Source organism: Mesocricetus auratus, unplaced genomic scaffold (assembly GCF_017639785.1).
Source record: "Mesocricetus auratus isolate SY011 unplaced genomic scaffold, BCM_Maur_2.0 Super-Scaffold_100025, whole genome shotgun sequence".
NCBI classification, from domain to species: Eukaryota; Metazoa; Chordata; class Mammalia; order Rodentia; family Cricetidae; genus Mesocricetus; species Mesocricetus auratus.
Window position 1 is genome coordinate 1,992,343 of NW_024429206.1, and position 25,565 is coordinate 2,017,907.

At 51.0% G+C, this 25,565-nt stretch overlaps 1 protein-coding gene across 8 annotated transcripts in view; it reads right to left on the reverse strand.

Annotated features, from left to right (window-relative positions):
- Positions 1-25,565, reverse strand: part of Fbrsl1 (fibrosin like 1) — a 74,162-nt gene that overhangs the window by 26,178 nt on the left and 22,419 nt on the right. For 6 of the 8 annotated variants that reach the window (XM_040731038.1, XM_040731034.1, XM_040731040.1 and 3 more), the window contains exons 3-5: positions 20,618-20,722; positions 18,647-18,682; positions 940-969 (exon numbers count right to left, since the gene is read on the reverse strand). In XM_040731038.1, coding sequence (XP_040586972.1) covers positions 940-969; positions 18,647-18,682; positions 20,618-20,722 — 171 coding nt within the window. The remainder of the gene's footprint in view (positions 1-939; positions 970-18,646; positions 18,683-20,617; positions 20,723-25,565) is intronic. The other 2 variants (XM_040731036.1, XM_040731035.1) reach the window with 2 other exon arrangements.

The window sequence follows — 25,565 nt, forward strand, 5'->3', positions numbered from 1 at the left end:
GCATGGACCCACCAGAGCTAGAGTGCCCCGGCCCCGGGTCCTGTTAATTCACCTTCGACAACCTGAGACCAGTTGAGCTGAACCCGCCCAAGACCGAGAGGCCAGACGTGGCTCCATGGAGCCCTGCACTCTAAGTAAAGTATGCATGAGCAGACACCTTAAGGCGCCCTCAAGATCCACACATACAAAACCCTTTTCACAAAAATGTGCCTCAAACCAAAGTCCAAGTCTAACTTCCATCCCGTCACCCATCCCATGCCGGGTCTGGGACACCGTCTCCCTGTGTCCTCTCTTCCACTTTAGGGACTGCCATATTCAACCCCAGCTGCCTGCACCCCAGTCTTTATTTGCTCAGAGGCCAACGCCAGTAAGACGGGACCCTGCACCCAGCTGCCCCAACCCATTTGAGAAGTGTGACCTCTACTAAGTCCCTTCCTTCCTGTCCTTAGATTCCTCAACCATCTGTGATGAGGTGCTACCTGGAGGGCTCAAGAACCCAGGAGGGCCCTGAGAAGTTGTGGTGGCATCAAGTTCTCCAACACTAAGCACTGAGCAGCACAAAGTCTGGATTATTGGGTACATTTTGTTTTCAATGGTAGAAAGCAATAATGACCAACAGCTCCCACCTGACCTCCCTAGAAGTGCCTGCAGCTGCTCAGCAAAAGCTCTGCTATCCTCCTTGAGGCCAGCCAGGGCCTAGGGTGACCTCCATCAGTGTTTCAACAATGGCTGCCTACCTGAGGTCTACCGCTGGGATGCCTAAGCCACGATCATGCCAGGCACCCCCAGCCAGAGAGAAGCTTCCTATACTGCCTATCCAATAAGAGAGACTCTCCAGATACTGCCTCTTCCTAGCTAGCAGGGCCTGCCCTGCTCCAGTGAGGGTTGCTGGAGTGGGTATCCCAGGTCTACAAGGAAGGGAGGAAAAGCCAGGCTCACCTTGTCATCCACGCCACTCTCACTGTCGCACTGTGGGTCAGAGAGAGAGAGAAGTAAGTCAGTGCTTTTCATACTACCAGGGAAGCAGGGGTACAGGATACAGGTAGACATTCCTAGCCACGTCTCAGCCAGGAGGAACAATGGAAAGGAACAGGGACAGGTGGAAGGCAAATAAGGTTGGCTTGCCTTGGGGTAGGTAGACTCCAATATCCTAGGACCAGGCCAAACCCTGGAGCTTCTGAATGACCTGTGACACTGGGGAATGTGCAGGGGGCTTTACCCAGTCCAGATGAACTTAACTATCCCAGGAAACCCCATGGGCCTTACCCCATGGAGAGTTTTGTGATGAGGGCCCAGGTTGAAGGAGGCCCCCCACCACACAAGAGATTCCCACTGCCAGGCAGCAGTCACAACAGCTGTTCACACCCAGATGAGATGGGGTACAGGGGAGACAGGTGGTACCACAAAGGCCGGTGAACCGGCAGACAGTGACACAACCACCCAGCTCACGCTCCTTCTCCTGGTGGGAAAGCAGGGATTCAACTGGAGACGCCAGCATCCCAGCCAGCTGCTCTGGCCTCTGGAGAAGACCACACTTGAGGCTGTGTAGCCCTGACAAGTCCCTTGTCCTCTCAGTGCCTCAGCCCCTGCTTCTGTAAAGCAGGAACAACAGCTTCCCTTGGTGGGAGTGTAAGGGGCAAAGGAGAGACTGGCTCTCAGTTTGGACTCGTCTGGGATGCCCAGGGTGGAGCTCAGGGTAGGCAGGTTCTGACAGATCCATTTCTGAGTACAGCTGGTTAACTCAAGATTGTGATCATCAAGAAAACAAATCTTTGCTTCCCGTTCTCAGTAAGCAGATTTGAAAAGGACATACTTCTAGAGAACAATGCAGTTTCCTCTGAAATAAAAGGGGGAGAATCTTGCTAGCAACTGCAATTATGAGACATTCTCATCAAATGAATTATACCGCTGAAAATAAATCTCCTCCGAGACACATGAGATGGAGATTGGGCTACAGTCAGACGTGTGGTACTGGCTTTATAAGTTGTATTCAACTTGATTAATACATATCATCAAACTATACTGCCTTCCACTGCCCCAGCTGAAGGCCATTGTGCCTTCAATGACACAGTTCAGAGTTGGATAAAAATGTGTTCACCAGCCACTCATTGCAGCTGAAGCTCTATTCTAGCTCAAGGACAACATGTCAGGCAGCTGGGATGGGCATACGGGGGTTCTCTGAGGCTGATGGGCTTCACACCTGCAGCTCATGGACCCCTCCATCCAGTCACGCAGTGTGGGTCATGGCCTGGGGGAGCAGGCCCTGAGACTCTGGATGCTAACTAAGCCCATGGGTAGGCATCATTTCTTAGACCAGTGGTTCTCAATTCAGTTCCTCACGCTATGGTGATCCCCCAACCATAAAATTATTTCATTGCTACTTCATAACTGTAATTCTGAACTGTTGTAAATCGTGAGGTAAACATCTGATATGTGACCCCCAAAGGGGTCATCACCCACAGGTCCTAGAGTAAGGAAGACACGTGTGACTCTTCAGCTTTGCACATAGCCAGGCCCCTCCCGAGAGCCAGCTTCATTGGCCTTTCTCAGCAGGAGCTCAGCAAGGACCAGGCCTGGACCCTCAAAACCTTGGCACCCCCTCCTACTGTGAGGTAGGCAAGGTTTGGTGAGGTAGCATGAAACAGGACCTCTGTGTTATGAGGGAGAGTTTGGAAATGAGGACATGAGTGTGGGGGAAGGCGGGATGACCAAACAGAGCTCATGGGGCCTTTGAGGCAAAGGGGAGATGAGACCATGGAGCGGAGTGGAGCCTGGGCACAGCTGGACATTTTAGTGCCTCTGGAAGAGGGCACTGCAAGTGGTGTGAGCCGCCTTCAGGGTGACCGCTGCCAGGTCACTGAAACAGATGTGTGCAGGTGGTGGCTTGGGGTTGGGGAGGACAGTCCCTCCCTCTTACCTTGCTGCCTGGGCTGCCAGGACCCATGATTAGGCCTCTTACCATCAAACCTTGGTAAACTGTCAGCGGCAGCCTGAGGACGACTGCATCACCTGTAAGCACTACCCTCTGCTCCTTCTTCAGCACCAGATCCTATGGCCAGAACAGCAATTCACAGACCTGGACTGGTCGCAGACTGCCCCATGGCTTTTAGGTCTGAAGCTAGACTAGCAGGGCTGAGCAGTGGAACCTGAGGAAGGGCTACTTATGGTGTCTGCCAAGTGAGAGAGAACCCTCCAGAAGGTACAGGAGGCCACCCAGATCTTATAATTGTCAGTCAGTGCTACATCAGCAGCAATATGTAGGCAGGGCCATAAAGACCGTAGACACAGTCATGTGATTAAGTACTACTGACTTAACATCTAACTGCAATGGAGTTAGAAATGCCTGAGGCAAACAATCAGGCAAGGTTGGGAAAAGAGACACATCCATGTTCTGAAAGCAGGCTGAGTAATGCTCAGGAGCTGGAACAGGGCTCAGTGGCCCTGGAGAAGAGCCTGGCCCTGGTGCTGGCATGAACAGACTTCTAGCGTAAGGAGAAGCAGTGTATACATTCAGGGTTCAAGACACGGGCTCTAAAGATATCTGCTTTACTGCTGTGTTACTAGCTATGCTGTGCCCCAATTTACCTCCCTGTGCCTCAGTTTATGCTTCCGGTAAAACAGGGATGGTAGGTCATTTACAGGAATGTATTGTGGCTTATATGAATATACACACACACAATACTAGGACAGTGCTGGATACCTAGCACAAGACACGTGTGATTGTACGGTAATAATACCATCACCATCATCATTACTTCCCCCATCTCCACTCTGATGGTTAATCTTGTGAACCTGACAGGCTTGGAGTTACCTAGGAGACACTTCCAGGCATGTCTCTGCGGACATTTCCACAAAGGTTTCATCAAGGTGGTAAGGCTCACCCTCAGTACGGGTAGCACTGTCCCACTGTTTAGAGTCCTAGACTAAGAGAAATGAAAAGCTGAGCTACATTCCAGCAGCAGTCCTCTCTCTGATTCTTGAGCATATGCACGTAAATGCGTGGCTCCCGCTCTTGCTGCCGCCCTCTCTGAACCACGACGGACTGTACCCTCTAATTGTGAGCTCAAATAAATCCTTCTGCAAGTTGCTTAGTCCAAGGATGTTGTCATAGCAACAGCAACAAACTAACTAAGAAAACTGGAACCAAGAAGCGCTATGAGACACACAACCATATGGTTCACAGGCCTTTAGAACTGGCTCATGGGGGGGAAGCTGCAGGCTAGGGAAGCCATAGAATGGTTGAAGCAGAACCTTAATGGGTCATTCTGGTAGGAGTCTGGAAGGCTAGAATGCTAAAAAAAAAACACAGTGGAAGCTAAGCTCATTAAGTTTTAGAGAAAAACGGACCTCTACTAGGAACTGGGCTAGCCACTATGTGTAACATTTGGCAAAGAATGTTTGTGTTGTGCCGCGTCCTAAGGACTTCAGTGAGGCTGATTTAAAGCATGACGGCAGACTTCTTTTGGTGGAGGGAATTTCAGGACAGCACAGCATCCAAGCTGTGGCGTGGCTACTGCTCACTGTCCTTCCCGGTCTACAGTGGTGGACAGCAGCAAGCAGGGGGAAGAGAGGAAATGCACCGTTTGGCTAGGAAGGGCGTTTGCAGATGAAGGAGCATGGGGGAAGGCGGTGGTAATTCTTGAAGAGACTAGTGTCATTTAAGGAGAAGCTCCCTTAATGGGGAGATGGCGAAGCCAGGAAATTACTTGCCACACAAACGTGAAGACCTAACTTTGAGTAGAGAGCCAAGCACAGTGGCGAGTGCTTGTAATCAGCGCGGGGGATGTGGAGGAGCCGGCCCACACGTCAGTGAACCTCGAGCAGCAGCTTTTGAAGTGGACTAAGTGCATTTGGCATTCAGTGAACATGCCACCTTGGGGACCGGGAGTAGAATGGTGTTTTCGGATTTCAAGAATGAACATGCCACCTTAGGGACCGGGAGTAGAATGGTGTGTTCAGATTTCAAGTTCATACTGAGTGGGAACGTGATAATTAAGGCTAACCTGACAGGATTTAGAATTGCCTAGTAGATATATCTATAATGTGTCTCCCTCCCTGAACACAATCCCATGATTTTATTTATTTATTTGCTTTTTCAGGGCAGGGTTTATTTGTATAGCCATAGCTGTCTTGGAAATAGACCAGGAACTACAGACCAGGCTGGCCTTGAAATAACATGGATCCACCTGCCTCTGCTTCCCAAGTGCTGGAATTAAAGTGGTGTGCCACCACTGCCTGGCTTTTTTTTTTTTTTTAAAGACAGGATCTCTCTAAATACCCCTGGATGTCCTGTAACTCACTCTGTAGACCAGGCTGGCCTTAAACTCAGAGATCCACTTGCCTCTGCCTCCTAAGCACTGAGATTTAAGGTATGCACTACCACTCAAGGCTAGATAAACCCTTCTTTAAGTTGAATTGCTAGGTATGTTGTCACAACAATTAGAAAAGTGATCACCATTGCTCCCCACTGAAGCTCCATTCCTTCCTGTCACCTGGTCACCTTTGCAGTCACCCCTCGCATGGACTACTGACTAAGCTCCCCCATCACCCAGGGTTTCCTATACTCCTTCTAGAAACCTGGTAAGCTGCCTTCTGGAAACTACTTGTCACTCCTACAGAGACACAAGTCAGCATGGTTAAGACAGGGGCAACACCGTCCTTTCATCTCTGCGTGAACATTAATTACAGCTTACAGCAGAATTCACAGGCGCACCACTGTCTCTCACCACGCAAACAAAGGCATGAAAATTCATGAGGAGAGAGAGACCTTGTAGCCAGAGTTACTCCCGGTGATAACCCACAGCCCAGCATGTGGAGCAAGGAGGAGGGGCGGAGAGGGACAGGAGGCAGGCCTCCCCAGATCCCCACAGGTCACCATACCTGGGCCAAAGCAAGGCTGCAAGGGGCTCAGACAGTGCCAAGTGTAGGTTGGGTCTCTGCCCAGTTACCATGCAAGAGCTGTGCAGCTGCTGTGAGATGTTACTTCAGGGCTGTTTGGGACAAGGAGGCCTGGCCCTCCTGATCAGATGAAGGATGCTTTAAGCAGAGGCCCAAGGAGATACAAACTAAACAGAATAAAGGAACCAGAACATCACAAGATGCAGGTTTAATGGCCATGGTATGTATGCTTGAGGAAGTCTCAGGAGATTTATTCTATTGAGCCTGGCCCAAGAATGGGGTAGGGCCTCAGCTACAAGGACACTGAGTACCACAGGTAGCACTGGGCTGTGTACAGTTTGCCTGAGGCTTTGGTAGCATAACATACAGGTGCTGCACTGGCCCCTGCTGACACAGAGACCTTGGATACTCAGTGCACATGGCAACTTTATGGTAGGCATGAGCCCTTGGATCCTGTGGGGGTGACTAAGTGACATGCCACTAACTGGGCTCGGGCGCCTCGGTGCTTGGCCTCTAGCACATGAATTCCAGCGCGCACACAGGCCTGGTGGGAGCAGCCTAAGAAGAATCCAGGAAAGGGAGTGAGGATTACCCGGCCCAGCCTAGCAGATGCATTACCTGTGCAGGTGTGGAGTGGGAAGAGGCTCACCACCTCCATCTGGGCATGTTCCAATTAGCAATCCAGTTAATTAGTCATGAGTCAATGTGGGGTGCCCTTATGAGACTATGGGTGGCTAGTGAGGAGGTCACACGTTGAGCTCAACACTGAAAAGTTCTGATGACCAGATTGGGATTAATATGTGAGTCATGTTGATGAGGTCACTGTCCACTCTGACACTCATCTCTGAGAGTAAGTCAGTGAAACTCTTCTTCCCGTCCCCACTAGATGAAGTGACTTGGCAGGCCACTGTGTCTACCCCATGCAGCCAGATCACTAACTGGCTCCTCCCCTATGGCTGCCTGGTATCCTTAGGGACCAGGTACCCCACAGCTTTATGGATGCCCCCCAAACTTCTTTCCCATAATGTGCCTTGGAGCCCTTGGAGCTGATGGATCTTTGAGGAGAAGGTAGGCAGTGTGGATGTTAGGGTGTGAGGAAGGCACTGTGGTCAAACACTCCCTGTTACCTGTCCATTGCAGAGAATGGGAGGCCTAGCGGGTAGAGGACCTGCTGTGGCAAGTCAGCCAGCAGAGGCTGGGAACTTAGTTTAAGGCCTAGAACCAGGTTCTAGGTTCTTTCCAATAGAAGTACATTTGGGTTGGTAACAGTTAGTTCAGGGTGAATCCAGACAATTCAGGCATTGTTGTCTAATTTCCACATGCCAGCCATGGGAGACCGAGCATGGACTATTGAAATAGACAGGGAAAGGGAGAGACCTGGGGAGGCCACAGAGAAAGAGATGCCTGGAAAGGTGAGCGGGGTGGGAGGCGGCGAGACTGAGAACCAGTGATAATATTGCATATGGTGGAGCCACAGGTAACAGCTGAGGATCAAGGTGGCTCTGGGAATCCAGGCTGACATGGTGGACTTTAGATGGACCAACAGGGCTTGACAGACTAGATGTAGGCATGTGAGGGACATGGACTCAGCAGGGCCTGATAGCTGGGGAGTGGTGGTGGTGGCAAGAGAACTATATACAGTCTACATACAGTCACTTCCAAAATGGGACTGGCTAGGACAGGACAGGACAGGACAGGACAGGACAGGACAGGGCCACAGGGTTGGGCCATCAGGGCTTCTGCCCCAAGCTAGAATCTACAGCCTACCTGATCCTCATTGTCTCCTCCATCCCTAGCTGGGTCTCTGGCAGTCACTGGCACAAGCCAGATGGGGGTGACAGGCCTCATTTGGATCCCATCACATATCTGATCACTAATGGGGAAACTGAAGCCCAGAGGGGCAGGGCAAATCCCCAGGCACAACTAGGGGTAGCTGAGTCCTGGTTTTAGGTTGGGCCCTCTGCCTAGTCAGCCCTCTGCATGAGGCTATCAAAATCATACCTGATTAATTTTGTAGCATTTGGGAGGCCTGAAACTCCTTTTCTGTCTACTCAGCTAATTCACTTTAGAGTGTTTAGGCTTTAAAACCAAACAAAGCACTAATTATACAATTAACAGTCAATTAAGTTACAGGCTAATAGCCCATATAGGCAAACCCACTGTGGGACCATTTGACCACTCATGCGTCTATGGTCTCTGTGTATGCACCCCAAGCCCCTGCCAGTCTCCTCTGTAGCCCGAGCCTTTAGTACTGGAGGACAATGGAGACAATGGCCACCCACACTGGCATCCAGCCTCCTGCCAACCTCAAGGTGCAGCCTTCAGTTGGCACATCAATGGGACATGGAGCAGTATCCGTGAGGGACAGCCTGGGGAAGAGGATTGTTCAAGACAACCTAGAGAGAATCTGGTAACCTCCAGCCTGCCTCAGCCCCATCCCCAGACTAGGGATCCAGAGCAAGTGACTCCCTACCAATCTGGCCCCCTCTCTAACCAGGCTCAGCAGTGTGAAACCCTTCCTCAGCTGTGAGATCTAGGCCCTAGCTCACTTAGCAAATGTTCGTGGCTTTGGCGGCTCAGCAATAATGTCATCAACCTCTCACGGAGACAATTCTATCTTAAGGTCAGTCTACCAAGGTGAACAAGCCAGAGTATGGTACCCTGAGCCCCATACATTTGTCTGCAGGATGAATGTCCTGGAGGGTGCTTTTCCTTGCTCTCTACAGGGGCTGGGAGTGGGCAGTCTTAGAAAGGATACTTGCCCAGCACCTTACATCATTCTGGAATGTTCCAACCATTTTCACAGAGCTAAAAACCTGCTTAGGCCCAATTTAGGCTTGAACCTAACTCTATTCTGAAAAGTGTTACTAGTTTTCTCAGATTATGTTTAGATAACAGCAAGGAAAAGCAAGACAAGTGTTTCCCATCTATTCTCTGTGGGGCCACCCTCTGGGAAAGCACAGAACACTAGAACTGTATCGCAGACACTCCTCGTCTGTCTGCTCCGTAGGATCATATGTCTGGGACACATGCTAGTTCTGTCTTTCAGACTCAGCCTGGCACTCACCACACAGGGATTCTGTGTGATTTTTGCTTGGAGCTTCCTTTCTGTTTTCCATTCATTTCTCAAGGGTACACACTCTCATTTTAATTGTGTTACTGATTTCATGATCTTTGTATTCCCAACCTACAGTGAAGGGTATTGCACAGCAGTGACACGATGCTTAAGTTCCGCCCCACCCCACCCACACCTGGACATCCCTCCATCCTTCACTGTCTACCCACTCTGCTCGGAGCTATCTAGGACACTGGGTTATCTTCCTGGCTCCTCCTGGCCTCTATCATTGTAGCTTCACTAATATGTAATTACAATCATACACGGGTACAGTCACAGACATATGCCTGAAAGAGTACAGGCAGCTCCTGGAACATCCCTCCTCCAGTAAGTCACCCAGGGATCCCCACACCAATAGGGGAGGGCATGGGGTCCTCCAACTGCTCACTCTGTGTCACTGTAACACTCCCTGTTCCACTTCCCTTGTCTATAACATCCCTCCCTTGGATGCCCCCCATAGCTGGGTCTGTCAGGTTTCTGACCCTTCAGGCTTGACCACAGTCCCAGGAACTTCCAACAGTAGCTATGCCCAGGCCTGGTGCTGTCATCCTTGCTCTGGTCCCACCCATCCCTGACACTGCCTTAGTAAAGCTCTGGCCAGTGTCAGGGGATAAATAAAAGATGACCAGGTCTAGAACACAGCTGACCTTTCACAGAGCCCAGTGTATTAATATAGTCTCGTGTTGTCAGACTCAGGGCGCTAATTACCTCCTGAATTATTTATCAACAAACTCTTAAGCAGAACCCCTGTTAACATTAATCCCTAACCTGTCACGGCAGCTCAGTAATTGACTTTTTGGCTTTGACAGACACTGTGCTTTGGCTTGGCAAGGTCGTCCTCTGGAGGATCACCATCCAGTGCTACGTCAGTTTTGCTCCTAGTAGTCAGCTGTGGCTTCCAAGATAGAGAGGCCTGTCCTAGTTTTCAACCATAATTGGTCACCTGTCTCAAAACACAGACAGCTGGGAGGTATAAAGGGTGTGGAAAGGTAGGGCAAGAAACCCAGGGCCCGGTTGCCCCGAGAGACCTGATACGGCTCAGGGTAGCACCGAACACATGAAACTGGCTACCTGTGATGACAGGAAGCCATTGATAATCCCAGGAGGGGCAGTGGAAGAAGGGGGCAGCAGACCATAGCACTCTTGAGGCAGAACTCCTGGGGGGGCACCACCTCCTTGTTGACCCACTGACCTGTGGGCACCTGAGGCCATGGAATAGGGTGCAGCTCCCATACTGGGTCATCCTCAAGAACCGCCCAAAGGGGCCTAGGCACTCCAGTCCGGGGCAGAGGCCAGCCTGAAGAGCAGAGAGAGTGTGGCAGCCCCATGGACCCTCCTTATGTTCCAGCACAGCACACATGGTACACTGTGCTAGCTGGAAGTCCTGTGCCCAGTGTGCCAAAACAGCCTAGTCCTGTAGCCCCACTGTGCAACACTGGGGAAGCTGTGCAGAACGGAGAGGTAAATATCACTAGCCCAGGCATATAGTTAAGGGGGAATCATCTCAGGGCTATAGACAAGAAAGGGACTGACCCCTGAAATGTCAGCAACAAGGTCATAGGGAAAGAAAGCTAGGAAAGGCCTTAGGGGAAAATAGAATCCTTGCAGCACTGGATCTATTCCCTGAGCCTAGAGCTATGGTGCCTGAGCCATGAGCAAGTCTAATGTATCGGGCACAAGCCTGGAGATTTAAATGAAAGACAAGATGTCCGGCCTTTTGTGTTAAGTGTGTGTGTGTGTGTGTGTGTGTGTGTGTGTGTGTGTGTGTGTGTGTGTGTGTGTGTGTGTGTGTGTGTGTGTGTTTATTGCAAGGAGGGAACAGCCTTATATACAGACTTACAGCACAGTGGAAAAACCCCAGGTGTAAGAGTTCGTGTTTTCACAATTAGAGGTTGATGCCAGTGGGGCAAGGCCGGGGCTGTAAGCCAGGACTAGAAAACAGGATGCACCTGTGGTTTTGGCTGACCAGCAACTCACAGAGACCCCATTGGGAGCTGGGACCCAACATAGAGCAGTGTCACTGGTGCTACCTGGGCCTAGGCTGATTTAGCTACAACTGGCTCCAGTTTCCAACAGCCTAGAACTATGATTCCCCACTGGGCAAACCCTGAGAAGGCCCAGGGTATTCCAGGGGACACTGTCCAGGCCCTGGTAGCAGACATAGTCATGATAACCTCTGCTCCAGTCCAGCCACCGGCTTATGTCCCACTCACTGCCACCTGAGGGTAGAAGTCATTTGATGACTAAGACACATAAATCACGAGACAGAAACAGTGACAGAACCACTCACACCAGAGGCCAGTGTGAGCAGAGGCTTGAGGTAGTCTCTGTAGAATCATGTCCTATCTCTAGGGGCAAAAAGGGGACAGGGAAGGACCATGTCCACTGTCCCCATCCACATGGCCCCGAGGGAACCACTACTTCCCTATACAGTGTTCACACAGGGATTTAAAGTGTGCCTGCCTCTGAATCCCTAAGCTGAGCTCTGCCTCCTTCAAGAGACAATTGCTACTCTGAAGTGAAATAACATGGGAGGAACCTTTAGAGGTGACTGGGAACACTGGGAGAAGAGGAGTCTCCACAAATACTCTGGTTCGTGCTGCACCCACACCACCTCCAAGCAGAACTGCAAACCCACATGTTGTTTGCAATGTCCAGGCCCCAGCTTTGCAGTCCATGGTCATTTCCCAGATCCTACGCGAGTTCCCTATGCACTGGCTGTTAGTGCCTCCAAGCTCACCCGGAGACCTCTACAGACAAGACCCAACTGCGTTAAGTCTGAGCCACTGAGACGGTCCTCAGCTTGCATCCCTCCCTCAGTCACGGGGGTCTCACCTCCTCTACTGTGGAACCCAGTGTGGGCAGGTAAGGACAGGCCCATTGCCTCCAGTCCCTCACCTCCACAGTCCACTTCTCTGGGCTCTTCATCTGGCAACACCCACCTCCTTCCAGTTCCCTGAACACACCCAACTACCGCTGTGTAAGTCCTCCCCCGACCATTGGGCAGCGATCTCTCCAGAACAACCCAGTGCCGCTTTACTTTCCTCCAAGCAGTCACTCTGAAGTCGCTCACCTGTCTTTCTTTTGGGGGGTGGTGCAGGTCGAGACAAGATTCCTCTTGTAGCCCTGGCTGTCCTAGAACTCACTCTGTAGACCAGCCTGGCCTCGAACTCACAGAGATCCGCCTGCCTCTGCCTCTGAGTGCTGGGATTAAAGGCGTGTGCCACCAACGCCCGCTTCACTTGCCTGTCTTTGTGTGCTGCGTCCCTGCAGGAGCAGGTCTACCCCTGTAGGGCTTCCTCTGAACTGGTAGCCACACCCCCAGCTCCCCCAGGGGAAGGACCAGCAGAACACAACTAGCTGTGCCCAAGCTGTTGCCCTCAGACTCACAGTCACTCCGAGAGGCTGGGTTCAGCGCCCACTCCAACTTTGAAGATTCCTGTGCTGAGAGGTGAGGAGGAGTAGGTGCCCCCCCCACACACACACACACTGGAGTCCAGGGAGAGGCTGTCAGGTTTTATTGCTTTTGTTCAAATTACGATCACTTGGAAGTGGTCCTGGGAACAGCACAATGGAGGTCATAACCCTGCCTCATGAAGACAGCCTTATACTGTAGGGTTGCAAGGCAGACATGTGACTCTGACCAGGACAGGGCACTGGCAGCAGCCCTGATGGGGCTCATTTTGTCACTGGAAAGCACAAAGTGGAATGGGTAAGTCAGAGTGGCTGTGTCCCCCTCGGGACTTCAGGAAGGGGGGTGACAGTCCCGCCCACGTGCATTGTTGGCCCAGACTCTGCGGCATAATCCTACCTCAGAGCACCCCTGTGCTCTTCCCTTTCTGATGCCTCAGCCACGTGACCAAAGCACAAGGGATCCCTGCTTCTGGGGAAGTGGCAGTGTGACCCTGTGCCCAGAGAGAAGTCTGTCCTCACTCCTAGGCAGAGCAGCCCTGAGTGCTCAAATCCCACCGTCAGGCTCTGGTGTACTTGAGCACATTCCAGGGACTCAGTGACTCTCAGCCACACAGGATGGGTACAGGAGCTAGTTAGTAGTGGCCTGCCTGGGGTCTGGAAGAGCCCTCACCCTCTCCTCCACAAACTGCAGCCCTTCCTTTGACTGTTCCCAGGGTTCCTACATCCTTGGAGTCTGCAGAGGTTGGCATCCTGACTGAAGACCAAGGTGGCGCCTCAAATAGAGGCCAATGCCCAGGAAGCATGTGGTCTCAAAATCATTCTTCCAGCAGTGAACAGTATCCCAGTTTACATTCAACCTCTGGGGGTCCTTCAGCCATGTAAGGGAATCCCAGGCTCTAAACACACATGCTAAAAATAATAGAAACCTTTTTTACTTGCTCAAAGACAATCATCATAATAATGAGCCAATTATACCCTGTGCAAGGCACCAGGGGGACTTCTCTGCCAGGTACTACTTTCTGGTAGGATCCTAAGTCTTTCTGTACCTGACCTTGAGGCCTGCCCTCCCACAAAAGCGTCCTCAGCCTACTCTAGTCGTCAGGACTGGGAGAAGGCAGTGCTGTTTTCTCCTCATCACATCCTAGTCTCCTGAAAACCCTCAATGGCTCTCTTGCACGGCACCACAGTCTTCCTCTGGGCTCCACTGCCCAGGTGGAGCCTCACCTCATCAGACCCTTCACCTGCCTGTGGCTCTACTCCAAGGCCTTCCCGTGGCCAGCCTTAGGCATAGTTCACACATGCCTACCTGCCCCTGTCGCACTATGTAAATAAGACTACACCTGCCTGGCCTTTCTGCTCCTCCTGTAACTCACCACCCATAATGACGCCTCTCCTCACACAGTACCCAGAATGTTCTGGAAGTACCCATGCCTAGCAGGTGTGGAAGTTGCCTAGCACCAGAAGCAGGACTGCACCTGAGCTGACAGGACCAGCGTGATGGAGGCTGGAGGCTTATCTAGTCTGAGGCGAGAGTTGCTAGGGCAGCCATGCATTTGTTGTCAGTAGGTCTCTGAGCTGTGTGCTACTGTGACCGACACACAGGAAATGCCACTGAACCCTTACTGCAGGAGGAGGAGGAGTAAAGAAATGAGTAATTCCTTCCTCAAATCTCTAGCTGGGTTCCTACATTGGGAAAGACTGCAGGACAATGGGGAGACCACAGGGAAGGCTGTGTGGGGGCTGCCAGGGTTCCTGAAGGTGCTCCAGCTTCCTCCTCTTCCTCCTCCTCCTCCTCCTCCTCCTCCTCCTCCTCCTCCTCCTTCTTATGTTTTTCAAGACAGGCTTTTCTCTGTGTAATAGTCACCTGGCTATTCTGAAACTCACTCTGTAGACCAGGCAGGCCTCAAACTCAAAGAGATTCACCTGTCTCTGCCTCCTGAGTGCTGGGATTAAAGGTAATGTGCTCCCTGGCCAACAACAGCTCCTTTCTAACACTGACAAGATACTTGTGAAAGTTTGGGCCAAACTTCCCTGTGGAGGACCCTGGGTTGTGTGTGTTTGGGGGATGGGGGGAGATGAAGGTCTTGGACCCAGCCTACTCTCCCTGAAGCCAGAGCCTGGCAGGTAGGTGCTGTAGCTTCTCTGAGCCTTGAGACCTCATCTGGAGAGCTAGGGTAATATCGGAAATTCAAGTCCCCCTTACAGACTAACTAGGTCTCCAGTCTGCCTCACACCAGCACTGGTCAGCTCAGCTCCACTATGACTGCTGCAACCTGCTCTGCTCCTGGTCCTAGACAATGTCTACACATGCTTGGGCATGGGCACTTCTACAACAGCTTAGTACTGGTGTAAGGAGGCCGCCTGGCATTTTTATCTATGGAAATTGTTCTCATTTATTTTTCATAAAGGAAGCCTCTAAGCCCTGCTTTGCAGGAGACACATCATCACACCCTTGACTGTGAGCAACCAAACTAAGAGAATCACTTTCTGACTAATTTTATGGCATTAACAAACATTTGAGGGCACATTAGGAAGGCGGTGCCTAGCTTTTTGGATGAAAGCTATTAAGGATGAGCAATAATTGGGAATTTTCTGAAGATAAATCTTAGCAAAATTAACCTACTTGAAAATACAGTTTGCAGGATGGGGGTGTAGCTTATGGAGGAATGCTTGCCTAGCGTGTACAAGACGCTGCATCCAATTCCTAGTACTACAAACTTATTTTTTTTTAAAGTACAGTCTGAAGCCAAGTGTTGTGGAACTATGTAAAGATGTATTTGCTTGTGTTGTGGAAAAATGGATGAGCTATATAAAGATGTGTCACTGTTTTGCCTTGCCTGCATAAGTCACCTGATTGATCTAATAAAAAGCTGAGTGACCAATAACTAGGCAGGGGAGGGATAGGCCAGGCTGGTGACCCGAAAGAAAAAGGGAGCTGGTCAATCAGCAGGGGTCCAGCAAGCAAGACACAGAGGAAGCAGGATGGACAGTACATAGATGTGAATGAGTCTCGGGGCAGCACATACATAGATTAATAGAAATAGGTTAATTAAAACAAAAGTAGCTGGAGCCAGGAGGGTGGTGGTGGCGGACGCCTTTAATCCCAGCCCCTCGGGAGGCAGAGGCAGGCGGATCTCTGTGAGTTCAAGACCAGCCTGGTCTACGAGAGCTAGTTCCAGGACAGCCTCCAAAGCCAGAGAAACCCTGTCTCAAAAAACAAAACAAAACAAAAAAAAGTAGCTGGAAATAAGCCTAAGCTAAGGTAGAGCAGTCATAATAATAAGTCTCTGTGTCATGATTTGGGGACTTGTAGTCCAAGAAAGCCTGCTACAGTCGGGTATGGTGGAACATGCCTTTAATCTCAGCACGGGGGAGGCAGCGAATCTGTAAATTCAAGGCCAGTCTAGATAGGTGGGTTCCAGGACAGTGAGGACTACATAGGGAGACCTTGCCTCAAAAACAAAAGCCTACAAAGCTAAGTTGAATATACATACATACATGATGATGTTCCGGTGGGGGACACGTGCGCATGTGTGCACTCACGCATGTATGCACGCACACACACCAGTACTGCAAAGCCAGAGGTGCACATAAATGCAGTGAGCACTCAGGATCCCCTCAGAAGCCAGAGGGGCACATGAGTAATGTCTACAGATATTCAGGGATGCATAAAACACAAAATATAAAGACAGATACATAGGCCAAAGAAAAACAACAGTACAGTACTCTACTATACACAAAAGCCAGAGATAGATCTAGATAAGGCATATAGCCTCATTCATATACCACCTACATCCACAGACACATGCAACAGATATCCAAACATACACACCTGCTGATAAGACTGGGCATTGACTCTGTCTGGAGCTCGGCTCCCACCTGAACCCATAGGAAAAATGGACGTTCATTGTGGAGATAGCTTGCAGGTATCAATGCACTCTAGAGCAGGAAATTCTACACAGGAGGACACTAGGGATCTGTCAATTCAAGTCAGGTCTAATATACCTGCGAATGCTAAGGCCTGTCTGTGAAGGCCCTAGGCTCTATGTGCAGGCTCTAAGGCCCTCCTGGGTCTGTTGCTCAGATGAGAACCCTACAGCTTGCCATACTGTGGACCAGTTGGTTCCCTTCCTGCTACCATCTGTCACTCCTATGCAGCTGCCACAGGGGGCTAAGCTACAAGCATCTGGCAAGTTAATTGTAGGCTTTCTAAGAAAACATTAGAAAAGCAGGGTTTGGGAGAATGCTTGTATGATGACTGTAGACTTAGAAGCACAAAATTGGCCTGGTAGCTCAGAGTAGTAATGCCCCAGATACTCTAGGGGTCTCACATCTGTCTGCTTTAGCTTAGGTAGCCCAGAGATCACCTGTTATCTAACTTGGGTTAGCTACTGAACCTCTGCTTAACACACACACACACACACACACACACACACACACACACACACACACACACACACACACACACACACACGGCCACAGCATCAGGAGCCTGCCCTAAGACAGTATTGTTCCTACCCATGGAATGTTTCAGACCCCTGGATATTTAGATGACAGAGATGGGACTCGGATTTACCCCTCTCCCAGGTCTGGCCCAGATACGGGTGACTCCAGTTGACTTGAGTTCCAGCTGTTTCAGTCCCCATTGTTCCTAGTACTGCCAGTAGGATCTGCTGTGGCTGCTGGAGCCCTCTACAAAGTAGGCTTTGGTCTGAGTTCTCAGCAGCTTAATCACCAGTGTCCGACACAGTCCTAGGCAGAGCTACATTCTCGGGAGCATCAGGTCACATGGTACAGGGGAGGGCAACAGAGAAGGCAGGTCCATCATACCTGGGGCATCTATAACCACTCTCAAGGGCTACCCTCCTCAATGCTCGGACGTTAACAAGGCTGCAAAGAAGGGTGTATCTCCCTCTGAAGAGTCCCCATAGGTGATCACCTACAGGAACCACCTCTCCAAGATGTCCACAGACCCTAAGATCAAAGGCCCAAATACTGAGCTTTTTCAGCCAAACCCAGGCTGACAGTAGAGCACGGTCTGATGAACCCTGGCCTTCTCATCCTCAGGTACAAATGGGGTTAGAGGAGCAAGGAGTGCAGACAGAGAGAGAAGAAAGACACTAGGCCCCTCCTCCAGCCAAGGCAGATATCCCCACCCTTGCTCTGGCCTCTGAAAGGCCCACTGCGCCTGAGCTGCTGACCCACTAATTCCTTCCTTGCTTTCTTTCCAGCGCCCAGGAATCCCAGGTAGATACCAGGGTCGGGGGAGCTGCTCCAGTAGGCCCCACTGGGTAACTAATGGGTTAATTACATACCCCATAAAAAGCTGCTGTGATTTAGAGAGTGAGCCAGGCAGGCCCTAACTGGCAGTAAATCAGGGCTGCAGGGATGAGGCAGGTGGAGTCCCAACCCCAGCCCTCCAATGAGCCAAAAAGGCAGTAAATCTGCAGAAATGGCTTTTATGAAGCTCTGGGTTTTATGATGTCATTAATGTTTCTCCTGATACTTAAGGGAAAATGAAGGCATGAGGGGGTGTAAGAGCTGCTCTGCTATGCCACTCCACCTCAGGTAGATGAAGGAATTGCCTGCACCTGAGTTCGTGCCCCCAGTTGACCTGAGGATGCCTGCCCACCCGGGGATTTGTGCAGCATGGGTCTATTGAATGCTGTCCCGCCCCGGTGGAGCTCTCCATGGGCCAAGAGCCCACCATTTGGGCACACATCCATCCCCACAATCTCTCCATACAGAGTAGCTCTGGACTTCTGTGTCTAGCTTAAATCCAAGCTCCTTTAGCAGACAGAGTGGGGCTGGACCCTGGAATATGACTGCTCACACCACAGACATCTTTGACACCACAGACCCTTGGTCCCTAGCCAGACCCCAGAGGCAGAAGCCTGCTCAACTTATTAGCAGCAGCCTGGCTCCCTACTTCTCTGTACCCTGATCTCCGACCCAGGGACCCACCTCAGGTTCCTGGCCAAGGTCCTGGAGACCCTGCCTTATGTGTGTCCCTGAGCATCAAGCTCCCCGTGCAGGGAGGGGCATGTCCACCCTGTGCCTGTCCAGCAACTGTTGAGGTCAGAACCAACCAGAATTGTGAAGGGGAGGGTTCCAGGGTGGTGGGGCCCTCTGGGCACTGGAGCTGAGAGGCAGCTGTGGCTGAGGGATGGCCCTGAGGCAAGGACAAAGACAGCAGGGGAGGAGGGGCTGGAGACTTACTGAGTAGCCTCTCCCGGAAACCGCCTGCGCAGAGCTCTGTGGGAAAAAGTAGGAAGACAGTCAGTGACAGGCTACGGCACAGCCAACTGTCCCCAGCAGACGGTAAGGACAGTAGGGCCTCACTAGAAAGGGGAGAACAGGGCTGAGCATAGTCTTCTCCTGCACCAGAGAGCTTCTGGAGTCTTCTTAGAAGCAGTGGTCTCCCTTCTGGTTTAGCCAGGTCAGCAGTTATTGCAATAGCTCTGGGCGAGCCTAGGAGACAGGCCCTACCTAATCGAGGGGGCCCCACAGAGATGCCCTTAGACTATCCACAGCTCCTTCAGGATCAGGATGCTAAAGCCATTCCCCAAAGTGCAGCAGAAAGACCCTTGCTGATCTCACCAGACCCCCCCTAGAGGAGGGTGACAGCATGGGCCCTACAGGCCAAGTGGCTTGAGGGTTAGCCAACAACCGTGGTGGAGGCTGGCATGAGAACCCAGGAGTACTGGAAAGGTTCTTTCTATCTGGCTTAAGAACCACCAGAACAGAGGCAGCTGCATCTCAAGCTGGGCCATGTACCAGGCAGGTTCAAGCGTGTGTGTGTGTGTGTGTGTGTGTGTGTGTGTGTGTGTGTGTGTGTGTGTGTGTGCCTGCACATGTGTGTGTGTGTTGTGTGTGTGTGTGTGTGCGCGAGCGCGCGCGCGCACCTGCACCTGTGTGCACATGCAGCATCAGCAGCAGCAAAAGCTGTGGTGGGGGGGGTGCGCTAGGTTACTGCAAAGTTCACAGTGGGGGCTGCATGGCAGGGGAACGACATGATGACTTATGACAGTTACGATGGGGACAGAGAGTAGAGGACACAAAGGAGAGTCAGCAAAGGGAAATGGGAACCAGTAGGCCAGGCTGCAAGTCCTCCCTTCAGTCAGGGCCTCCCTGACACCTTTTCCTATAGAACACTGACAGGGCTAGGCCTAGGGTCACTGGAGGGCGGAGCTCACCCAATCCTATGCCTGGTCGGATCCCACCTGCCAGCCACAGGCAGCTGAAGGGGTGGGGGTGGGGCATAATTGGTGAGTTCTCAGCTTCGTGTCGAGCTGTGTTCAGAATGCTGCTTCATTCATCTTGGGCTGCAATTAGAGTGCTAACTAGGGCAGCCCTGCGGCCCCAGACAATTACCAGCCTATTTTCCCATCTTGCGGCAACAAGATCAGGAGCCTGGCAATTATGCCTCCCTCTGCGGCAGCAGGCTGCACCCCCAATCCCCTATTTAAATGATAATGAGACACGACTCATTCAATTTAGTCCTTCAAAAAAAAATGTACCACCCTGAGGCCACTTCAGGAGCTGGGCATGTTGGTGTCAGTGGTCATCTCCTGAGCCACCAACTCAGTGGGTAGCCCCTCTGTTCCTACCCCAGTGGTGGGCCAGCCCTGTGACAGGCTCCAGACCCCTTCCACCTGGCTTTGTGGCTGACTAACCCAGAGATTTGGAACCCAGGGGCCTCTCAGGGACACTGATATATGCCCCAATTCAGATCATTGTATGTACAACCCCTACCCTGCAACACCAGCCCCAGGTACCTCAGGACCCATGCCAAGGTATACAACTATCTGTCCACCCTGCTTTGGGCAAGATTAGCCCCTGTTTCAGACATGGCCTGACATCTATGGATTCAGACACATTTGTGGAATCATTTCTACTAGTCATCACTGCAGGATGCTGGTGTAGCATCTGCTCTAGGCCACAAGGATGTCCACCTTAGGGTTCCGGGGCCAGTTCTCAGGCTGCTACACTGTACTATGAGATACTTAATATTCCAGATGGGTTCCTGCCAGCTCCTAACTGCTGTCCTTCATTTACACCCCTCCTACTGGTGAGGTCCTAATTTAACTCCTAATTGCTCATGAGCAGCCTCCATGTATACCGCCAGGCGTGGTGAAAGCCATGCGACACCTGCAGGAGGCCTTCAGGATGTCAGTGATGGGTACTCACATCGCTCAGCTGGTCCCGGGAGCTGCTATGCTGAGAGCTGGAAGCTTCAAGGACACTGTCATCATCACTGTTCCGGTCACCCCCTCTGGCCATGGTGACCTTCATCTGGGGACAGGGAGAAAGAGTCTCAGGCAAACACACACTGACCAACAAGACTTCCTGACCAGGGTCATGCCCTCCCCCACAAAAGCAACTGGAACTAGGCTCATTCCAGGGCTGGAAGTGCCAAATGGGGCAGGGGAGCTCTCCGCTTAACTTGAAGACATGGGTCTGTTGGGAGAAACAGCAGAAGGAACAGAGATGTTCGGGCAGGAACTCGCCTGGCTGACTGCTTACAAATTCATCACCAGACAGGACAGGAAAGAAATGCTCCAAGGAGCCACACCACCACTGGCTCTGTCCTCGATTCTTCCAGGCACTGACTTTGAAGACACCCCAGGAGACTGACAGGCTACAAACCAGGCCTGCTCTCCCTGCCCAGAGCCTGATCTCTTCCTGCTGAGGCCATGCCTGGACCGGGCTGCCCTTCCCTACCACATCCCATGTACCCACAGTGCCTCTTTCAGTAGGCACAGCAACTCCTTAGGTATGTGACCTTGGCTACTTCTTAGCTCCTGGATGCCTTGGCTTGCCATCTGCGGAACATCCCAGGGGCCAGCTGACACTGGCTGTCTAAAATGCTTGCACGTTCTGAGACTGTTGGCTGTGTGGAACAGCCCTTAGGACAACTCATTTCACTCCCAGCTCAGAAATAGAAAACAGGCCCAGGCAAGGTGACAGATATCACTGGCCTTGGCATTAGACACCAGCACTAGCAGGAACACCCAGCTACATAGCTAGGTTCATAACATCCTGGGACTATTTGCAGAGGCCATCTTCTGGCCCCAGCCATGAACACAACTGTCCAGGTGTGATGACCTCATACTTCTGCCCAGTGTAAGTCTGTTTAATGGGGACATTCCCACATCCTTTGTTCCGTTTTGGTTTTAGGAGACAGGGTTTCTCTGTAGTTTTGGAGCCTGTCCTGGAACTCTGTAGATCAAGCTGTCCTTGAACTCACCTGCCTCTGCCTCCCGAATGCTGGGATTAAAGGCATGGGCCACCACTGCCTGGAGTGCCATTCCCACATCTTATAATGGATGAACTTGGTCTCCTCATAAACAAACTGGGTGCAGTGTTCAGCTAGCACGGGATGTTGAGAGGCTATGTGAATGCATGCAAACATTTGTTCTCCCCTGGTCTCGTATCTCAGAGCCACTGGTTCACTCACATTTGGTTAAAATCCTTAGAATCCAGCCAGTTATTTCACCATAAGAATGTGCCAGCCCTAAAACCAGTTTAGGGCTTGGAACTGGCTTAAGCCTCCGAATCTGTCAACTTCCCCCTCCCTTTGGATCTAACAGAGCACCAAGGCCAAGAAACAGACTGTTTGTTCATATCCAGGCTAAACTGGGGCCCTTCACCCAGGCAAGGTAGAGTGCAATGACCTAGGCTAGCCTGAAGAGCTGAAGGTGATCATAGTTACTGATTGACCTGCCCTTGGAGACTTTTTGTTACTACTAGACCCATTGAGAATCTACTGGTATCTCTGTCACTGGTTTGGCTGTGATGAGGGCATTCTCTCTTCTGACCTACAGTGGACAAAGACTGAAACGCACATCTGTGTGATTGAGTACATAAGGCACGCTTCCTGCTTCACACACACATACAGAAGTCATCTTTTCTGAGCCAGATGCAGGAGTGAGTGATGGACCCTATGACTCCATGGTAGAACCCTGTAGGTGGGATGGGCTATGTCTACTATCGTTTCTTAAATAACTGTCTTCTGTAAAAGGAGATCTTAATTGGTCAAGATAAGGAAAGATCAGAGAAGAAGCAAGCCACAGTCTTCAGGGTTGAAAACCCCATTTCCTGCAGTTTCATAGAGCTGACTGAGTCCTGTATTCTGGAAAACACTGCAATCACAGACACATGGGACAGTTGTCACCTGCTTCTATATAACCAGGTGGATCCAAAACAGCCCAACCTGCTTGCCCTTTGGTCTTTCCTACTTTTTTTTTTTTTTAAGATTTATCTATTTATTATGTATACAGTGTTCTGCTGGCAGCATAAGTTCCTGCAGGTCAGAAGAGAGCACCAGATCTCATTACAGATGGCTGTGAGCCACCATGTGGTTGCTGGGAATCGAACTCAGGACCTCTGGAGGAGCAGCCGGTGCTCTTAACCTCAGAGCCATCTCTTCAGCCCCATTTCCTGCTTCTTACCCACTTTTAAAGTTTCCCAGTAGCTATGCCAGAGGATGTGAGATGCCATACTTCCATGCGGAAGGATGAGGTGAACTATTTTTGTTGTTTGTTTTGAGACAGGGTTTCTCTGTAGCTTTTGGAGATTGTCCTGGAACTCGCTCTGTAGACCAGGCAGACTTCAAACACAGAGGGCTGGGATTAAAGGCGTGTGCCACCATTGCCCAGCATATGGAAGGATGAGATCAGTATACCTGGACCTCTGTGTCTGCCTGGAGCCAGAAGTGGCCTGCTTGCTCCAGGAGGGCAGATGAGAGTAGCTGTACTTATACCCACCCTTGGACTTTGCAGACCAGCCACAGAGACCGTCCACTTATCCAACAGTTCACTAATCCACCCAAATAACCAGCCACAATCATCCATCATCAATCCGTCCAACTATTCAGCTAATCAGCCAGCCAACTAACAAACTAAACATCCAACCAAGCAACGAGCCAGCATTTCCTGGGAAAGTTCTTATACATTGGGCTCTTCTGAACAATGGACATCCAGACACATACCCCTCCTCTCACAGAGCCTTCAAAATCACATGGCTCCCAGCAAATCTAAGAAAGGAAAACAAACAAACAAAAAGAAAGACAGCAGCAGGTACTAAGAAGGAAACTGCAGAGAGGGTGGAGAACCACCAGAAAAGGCTGCTCTGTGCGCAAGGCAGGCAGGACCCCTCACTACCTATGCTGGGTGATGTTTCATTTGTCCTGTGACAGAGCTGGACTAATTTGTATACTCCAGTTTGTGAGGCTTCAGACATGGAATGGAGGTCAAGGTGGTCCAATCATTTAAAGTTTGCTCCTGAAACCTGTCTGGGTAACTATGGCCTGCAATCTCCTGTATAGCCTCAGCAGCCCAGGAGGTCTCCAGGGAATGACTGGAAGCCAAGCCCCAAGGAGGAACCCCAGTTACTGTACCTCTCACATAGCTACCTTATAGAGCCACAGGCTGACACTCTGAGCAGCTGTTCTCTTGGGCTTGGGTGTGGAGCAGTCTCTCTCAACATGAAGTCTCTGCAACTGCACATTCACCCCAGGTAGGCACAGCCACATTCCATCTCTGTCTCTTCCTTATGGCCCCTGTGTGTTTCCGAGGTCATCTCTAAGACCAATTCTTTTATCAGTCTTGTAGGCTGGCCATGTTGGACCTCATGTCTGGTCTTTCATCCGGCCTCATATAGGAACTTAATGTATACATTATCTTGTGTATGTATGTGAGTAGGCATGCCATAGTGCACATGTAGAAATTGGAGGACAATTTGTGGAGATCACGTCTTCCCTTTCGCGGAGTGAGTCCCAGGAATTTGAACTCAGGTTGTCAGGCTGGGCAGCAAGTGCCTTTACCCACTGGGCCATCTCTCTGGCCCAGTAGGTGTGATGGTTTATCTTTTATATTTTTTGTTTATTTTTTATTTTGTGTATAGGTGTGTAGTCTATATATATATGTCTGTGTACCAGTGCATTAGTGCCCATGGAGACCAGAAGAGGTCATCAGATCTGGAACTGGAATCACAGATGCTTGTGAACAACCATCTGGATGCTGGGAATGGAATTCAAGTCCTCTGGAAGAGCAGCCACTGCTCTTACCACTCAGCCACCTCTCGTCCCAGGGTTGGCTTTGTTTTTTTTGGGGGGGGGGGAGTTGTTTGTTTGATTTTGGTTTTTTGAGACAGGGTTCTCTGTATTGTTTTGGAGGCTGTCCTGGAACTCACTCTGTAGACCAGGCTGGACTTGAACTCACAGAGCTCCACCTGCCTCTGCCCTAGTGCTGGGATTAAAGGTGTGCGTCACCAACACCTGGCTTTGTCTCAGGTCTTAATTGTTCTCAACCATGTACTCACCAGACAGCAACATGGCCCAGGGCATCCCGACAGCACCTGAGGGCAGCTCCAAGAAACAGGTTTAGAAGCTAAACTGTCAGCCTTGTTGCTAGAACTTTCTTGGGCACTTAGTCTGGGATTCAGCCCTTGTCTCTGGGTTGTACAGTTCTATGGGGGGGGGTGCACAAAGAGAAAGAAGGCTATCAGCCAAGGGGACAAGAGAGTTCCAGGAAGAGACATGGAGGGAGGCGGACAATGATTAGGGGTCCAGACATATAGAGCTCACAAGGTTTCAAAGAAAGACCAGTATTATCCTACTGGGTTCCCAAGCCTACGATGCTGGTCAGTGTTCTCTCTGCACCAGCCTTGCAGCCCAGCATGTCCCAAGGTCCAGAACGTAGGTAGGGTAGACTGTGAGCCAGGCTGCTCCCCACCACCCAGCAGCCTCTGTCAGCATGTGCTAGCAAACACTACCTACCTCCTCAGGAGTGTGAGCCTGGGCAGGACATGGGACATAAACACCACAATAAACTGACAGGATTTTTTTTTTTTGGTTTTTCGAGACAGGGTTTCTCTGTGGCTTTGGAGACTGTCCTGGAACTAGCTCTTGTAGACCAGGCTGGCCTCAAACTCACAGGGATCCGCCTGCCTCTGCCTCTCCAGTGCTGGGATTAAAGGCGTGCACCACTACCACCCAGCTAAACTGACAGGATCTTGCACCTAGACCTTTCAATGGTATTTATGTGAACATGCTACCGACTGGGCAGAGAAACTGAGGCACAGTGCAGTGCATGGACTTGTGCAGGTACCACACATGATAACTGGAGGCTTGAGT